Source organism: Oreochromis aureus, linkage group 3 (assembly GCF_013358895.1).
Source record: "Oreochromis aureus strain Israel breed Guangdong linkage group 3, ZZ_aureus, whole genome shotgun sequence".
Classification (NCBI taxonomy): domain Eukaryota; kingdom Metazoa; phylum Chordata; class Actinopteri; order Cichliformes; family Cichlidae; genus Oreochromis; species Oreochromis aureus.
This window is the reverse complement of record NC_052944.1, coordinates 38,839,410-38,846,098: the sequence shown is the minus strand read 5'-3', so window position 1 is coordinate 38,846,098 and position 6,689 is coordinate 38,839,410. Positions and strand designations below refer to the sequence as shown.

The window sequence follows — 6,689 nt, the reverse complement described above, 5'->3', positions numbered from 1 at the left end:
TTTGTACATTTGTGACTGTATTTTAACAATCTAAATATGCATATGTACAGACAAATACATTTAAAAAATAAGAAATTGTGTTTTATGACATTACAGTGATTTTACGTTAATTTAAATTTGAAATGTGAAATCACAGTCTATTTATGTAAATTTAATGATATTCTAGAAGAACAGAGCAAAACTGTGAAATACACAGTAAAATACTTTTATATTAGAATTTTCTTTTACAGCGTAGATGATTTTCCAATTAGAGTTACGCTGGCCCTGATAGTTCAAACACAGTGTCTTTTTTTTTTTTTAAATCACCCGCAAATAGAAAAACACACACACACAAAAGACAGCCGAATTTGAATAAAACACAACGGAAATGGAAACGTATTCCTGAAGCAGTGGATAAGCAGTATCCCCAGTGCTGCCTGATGCCTCTCATAAAAGGGAACACATTTGTGGTATTTTTAATTTTATTCCAAATGTTTTCATTTGCTGGTCTGGTCTGGCCTGACTGCAAGCAGGCCATTTCAAAACCCAGACTCTACTGTAAAGCATTCTGTCATAATAGATGCAATATGCAATTTAGCATTGTCTTGCTGAAATATGTAAGGCCTTCTTCCCTGAGTTAACTTCAGGGAAAGATTTTGCAGGTGTTTTTCTTTATGCAGCATTTTTCTTTTTGCAAGTGTTTTCTGAAGTTGCAGTCCGTTTGGCCTCTCAGGGCCACCGTAATTTATCAACAGCTGAATGAAAATCAATGAAAATCAATCAAAAGACAACAGATGAAAATAATAACAGTGGCATTCACCTATTTATTTGAGTATGTGTTAGAAAGAGAACAAAAAGTCACCCAAAGAAGAAATACAAAATATGTTAATGATAAGTATCTTTGACACAACTGAGTTATTGTTGCTCCACCTGCCACTGAAGTTGGTATTGGAGTGCAACTTACTCCCAGTGCTAAAGTAAAAAAAAAAAAAGGCAGCATTTAGATTACGTACAATGAGTGTCGAAGCTGTGGTCTCACATTTAGTTTGATCTCTTGCATGATGTATTATGAATGAAACAGATTAAATTTACTAATGAAGATTGTTCTTTGTCTAACAAAGAAACCTGAATGAACCAGTTTCCCTTGATCAAGATTCACTGAGATGTTTGATCAAACTGTGTTAAAGAAGAGTAGACATTTATTTCATGTTTTCTTCACTGTGATTGTGACCTACACCTGTTTTCACAACTTGGCTCATGTGATTAGATAGAGGATCAACAGTCCATGTCTCTCTTGGAGGATACTCCCACAGGGCTTAAATCTGGGACTCTCCACCATTTAACCCTAGAACTGAAGAAGCTTCTCGGATGAGAGGTGAAACTTCTTCAAGCAACTTAAACAAGTCCAGACGCTTTGAAAAATGTTTTATTCAGTGATTAGATGGAACAAAGCAAAAAAAAAAAAAAAAAACAGTTAAATGAAAATAATCTGGACACAGAGGAATGGTAAAACTGCATTGGCCATCATGATGAATCAGTTTGTTTGGTTTCATGCAGCAGCACCACCTGCTGGACAAACTCAAAAACTCTGAAACTCTGAAGGAAAGTAAAATGAGACCTTAACACTTAGTATAGTATAGTAAACTAAAACTAGATATTTTGCTTTAAAGTTAAAAATATTATTTCCATTTTCTTTTTTTTCTTGCTTTACATGATCAATAAAAATTGTTTATCTAAGGGTTTATTTTCTTAACAATAAGCAAATAAACAAACAGGTACATGTGTATACACCACATCAAGTAATATTCAAATGTTTGCCAGTGATAAACAAAGATACAGAAAGACATTGGAAACACTGCATAGTTCAAACTGTCATGGTCCTGAGTCTGTGGACCCAGTTATTATTATCATTATTATTAGTGAACTTGTGTTCTAGTTTTGGGATTCAATTCAATTCAATTTCATTTCATTTATATAGCGCAAAATCACAACAAAAGTCGCCTCAAGGCGGATGATTTGTGTTTTGAGATTTTCTGGTTCTGGGATTCTGGGTTGGTGCTCCCTCTGTTGGTTCCTGGTGTTAGTGTTTCTCCTGTCTCGTCCGGTTAATCTTTAGTTCTGTTTTTACCATCCCCGCCTTGTGTTCTGTTGTTTACAATAAACCTCCCTCGCATCACATCACACGACTGCTGCTGCAGCCGTGACACAAACGGTATAATCAAATGAATAATAATAACAATAATAATTATATTATTTAGTCATGCTGTTCCTGACACTTCAAGTCACTTGCATGACACAAATCTATAATCTTGTAAAATAAATTAAACAAACAGAATGTAGTTCAAGTAAAAAGCTTTTTTTTCTTTCTTTTTAAACATCTTTCTCTCTCTATGACGTCAGTGTGTGTGTTTTACGTTGCCACTGCTGCAGCGCGATGCGATGTGGTCACAGTTTTTTTTAAAAAGCAGTGCCCCAACGATCACAGCTACACCTACCAGGACTTTAACAGATTTTTTGGTTGTGTATTTTGTCAAAAGTCTGTAGACTCTGTGGAGAGAAGTTGATAATGATGATGGTTTACTGCACTCTTCTTGTTGTCTCTGCCAGTCTTTCAGCATCTCAGTGGTGTAGCCGCCTCCTTCATTTTCCATCACCATGTTCTCTATTGTGTTGACCAGCTGTGTCACCTGGAACTGGTTGTTCCTGTACTTGTCCTGCTGGTTTGTCCAGTACTTATTATCTACAACGTGGCACCGACCACCACACTTGTCCACTAAATCTTTCAGAGGTTTGTTATTTGTGATGAACTCCTCGATGCTCATTCTGTCAGGTAACTGGTCACCATCCGTGAAGACAACTGTTGAATATTTAAACACCTCTGCAGAAAAATACTCCTGCAGTTTTCTGATGACAGTCGTCTCCTGCTCTGTGAATTTCTCCACTCTGAGCACAATAATGAAAGCATGAGGACCAGGAGGACACTTTGTGACACACCTTTGTATCTCATGCTTCAGCTCCTGCTCTGAAAATCCTGGGCTAAAAAAACCAGGAGTGTCAATCAAAGTGAGGTTTCTTCCAACGACAGATCCAGACTTTGCTTCACAAACATTTGCTTGTGAGTCAGAAAAATTTAGGACTTTGAACTCATTCCTTCCTAACATAGTGTTAGCGAGGCTGCTCTTCCCAGCTCCAGTTTTCCCCAGCAGGACGATCCTCGTTGTGTTTGGCACTAGAAGAAAAAAAGATTACAATTACAATTTTTAACAATTTTTCTGACTGTAAGCCTAATTGTGGTGTTTGTATATCTTATTATTAATGGATATGTGTTCAAATAATTCAGTGCTGTCATCTCCTTTATTGGTTTTTGATTCCTGTTTTTAGCAGATGGTGTTACTTAGAGTGAGCAACAGTTTTGAAGCTCTGGGTTTTGGTTCCTGTTTAACTTCATATGGTGACTCTCAGTTTTTGGTTATTTAGTTTTCTTTTTTTCTTTCTACTGTGTTCTGTTTTGATATGTTTTCATTTGACACCACCTTTCAAAAAACCTTTCTTAAATAATCTACTAGCCTTACTATCCCAGTGTGTTTTACCACCTACAAAAGTTTTTCCACACGAGTGTTAATCAGAAATGTGTTAATCTGACAGCGTAAAACATAACTTACTTTAAAAATAAAATAGATAATTAATTAAAGTCAGTAAAACTAAACACCACAAAGCTGATTAATGATAACATCCTACCAGACAACCAGAAGAAATCAAAAGTTGTGAAACACACACACACAAAATGTACAGAATGAAGATGGATTGTATTTGACTTTGTATTTTTAATTTATTTTACAAAATAATTTGGTGTGAGTTGAGTATTAAATTATTGGCTATAACGAATTATTTTCTGTTTAAAGACAGGCATGCTGAAATACTGACTCTCTTTACATTAAGTTTTAAAGGTAAATAATAATTGTTTTTATTATTATGTGTAAAGATTGCTACTTGAACTAAAAAGATACAAAGTTGGATAAGAAAAAAATGGGATATTCCACATTAATGAAGGCTAATCATAAAGAGGAAACATAAGGCAAAGCTCCAACAGCATTATTATCCCTGCATCAGCAGGTTAATATCCAGTGAGCATAATAACATCATCTTGGGTCAGTGTTTTTTGGTTCTTTCCCATTATCCCTGAAAATTAACCTTATTCTTTATTATTTATTCATTTTATTTTTAGTTCATTTATATACAGAAAATCTTTTGTATTTCTAGCTTTAAATATTTATATGACAAAGGATGCCCCAAATCCACCCACTGGAGTGTCAATGTTAGACATATATACTGTTTTGTGTTTTGAGTAAAAAGATGCTGTATAAGTACACGTCCATTAACCATCTGCAAACACATTTCAGGTAAACACACTCTTACTTGTTTTTTCTGTTTTTCCTATGTACTGTATTTCTTGCTTTTTTCTGTCCATGTCCACTATTTCACCACAAACAAAGCTATTCTTTTACTAGAAATCTTAACCGCTAAAATTTAAAGGTTCATATTTTGGTGAAAGGGCAAAAACATGGATTAATAAAACTCCCCCGACTCCTAATTATCTTCAGTGCTCCTCATAAATGAAACACTGCATATCTAAGATGGCTGCCATAGCACACTGAGGAGAAATGAGCAGAAACGCATGTTGCAAAACAAGGAACAGGTTTTAGCTGGGATTTCAAAACACAGCGCTCTGTGTGGCCTGTTAGCTATAACAGTCTAAATTAGATTAAATATGGAGGAATGATTAAATCTTTTGAGGTACGAACATATTTGCACTGCTTTAAGAAAGACTTGAAAATAATCTGTTTACACTTGCCGAAATGAAACTACAGGCACTTGTATGCATGCTCTGTGCATGTCTAAGCTCAATGCTCAGTGCATATAAAAAAAAGTAAATCTAACTTACCATCCATGATGAAAGTAATCAGTGGTAGTTGTGCCTGAAGAGAATTAACGGCAGAATGTGCTGTTCATGTTTCCTCTCAGCTGTCGGACTGTAGTTCTGTTTCACTTTCTGTTTCTGTCAAAACAACAAGCAGCTGACGGGGTGCGTTTGAAAGTCTTTAGCTGTGTGGAAACTTAAATTATGATTACAAATCTTAAATTTCAGTTTTATTAAAGCAGAATTATTTACTTGTCATGCATATCTCTACATACTTAATTCATAAATCTAAAAAAAAAATGTTGGTTCATTTTTAGAATTGTGGAATTTTTCCCACTATTAAATAAATAAAAAATAATAATTGTCAACAATCATTTGAGCTATAAGAATGTGAGAGCAATATTCAGAAAGACTCGAAAACAATGGACTATTTACACCTGTGGTAATAATAACAGGTACTTGTATTTTGCTAAGGATTGTTTTATAACATTAATATTTTTACGTCTCAGAGGAAATATTACACCTTTGTTTGTGACATAAATCCAGTTTTGTATTTGTATTCTTACATAACATACACCTACTCTGGACTGTTTTATATATTGGAATCATTGTGTTGAGCACCCAATCTGCATATTCAAATCACAAGACCCATATATTTAGGTCAAATATTATCTACAGTTATATTGATGATGTCTGTATCAATTGTTGTATACACACCTGTTGATCCATACTGTTTGAAATGTAGTAATTAGGATCAAAAAGCAAACTGTGATCGTGTTATAGGCAATGGTGACAAGTCCAAACATAGGTTTAATTGGACTTGCCACTCCCGAGTATGCAACCGGGAGCCTCTCTGCCCGTCTCCACTGCCCAGAGTTGTGAAAAACCCTTCCTTAACAAATATAGTACCCCATCTCTGGCAGCAAAACTGACAAATTATCAGGAGGATTAATTGTTTTTGCTCTGCAGCTGGTTTGAGTTTTGCAGACTTTTGGACCCAAATAAAAATGATGGATGCTGGGAATAGTGCTTGGCAAGTTATGGAATAGTGCCAGAAATTTATGTAACACAAGTGTTGGAGATTAAAAAAGGAATAAAGTATAGGTAGGATTGACAACTGATTGGGGAAAAGTATTGACAAACATATTACATCAATAATTAGGATAATAGTGACACTTGTAGAGTTGAGAAAATACTTATTAGTTTAAAATGAATACAGTCCAAGTAAAAAGCAAGGAATGGAAAGTTACCCAGCAGCTGGAGGAGGGGTTGGGGACTCCTATAAAAAGAGGATCAGATATGCCCTGTCCAGCTTAGGTTATTATATTGGCTTCAAAATTTGAGACCCAACAGAAGCTGCTGATATTCTTCCTTCTTGATGTTTTCTGACTTTTTTTGTTGTTGTTTTTGTTTTTTTAAACCAGTTTTGCATTTGGCTAGGGTCACTACTGGTAACATGATGGCGATACAAGGGCCCTACAGAGGTTGCACAGGTTGTTCAACTCCTCCTGGGTGGCACATTAATGCATGCCAATGCCAGAAGGTTTGCTGTGTTTCCCTGGACAGTCTCAAGAATGTGGAGGAGATTCCAGGCGATAGACAGTTATTCCAGGAGAGTTCGGCAGGGATTTAGAAAGTCCTTAACCCATCAGCAGAACTGGTATCTGCTTCTTTCTGCAAAGATGAACAGGATGAGCACTGTCATATCTACAAAATGGCCTCCAGCAGGACACTGGTGTGAATTTCAACGACCAAACAATCAAAAAAAGACTTCATTGGGGTGACCTGAATG

At 35.6% G+C, this 6,689-nt stretch overlaps 1 protein-coding gene across 1 annotated transcript; it reads right to left on the bottom strand.

Annotated features, from left to right (window-relative positions):
* Positions 1-1,027: 1,027 nt before the first annotated feature.
* On the bottom strand, positions 1,028-6,464 carry LOC120436501 (GTPase IMAP family member 9-like). Its single transcript, XM_039607564.1, has 3 exons — positions 6,148-6,464; positions 4,922-5,035; positions 1,028-3,208 (listed from the first exon to the last, which is right to left on the bottom strand). The coding sequence occupies exons 2-3, from the start codon at positions 4,926-4,928 to the stop codon at positions 2,376-2,378; spliced, it is 840 nt and encodes a 279-aa protein (XP_039463498.1). The 5' UTR covers positions 4,929-5,035; positions 6,148-6,464; the 3' UTR covers positions 1,028-2,375.
* Positions 6,465-6,689: the final 225 nt, after the last annotated feature.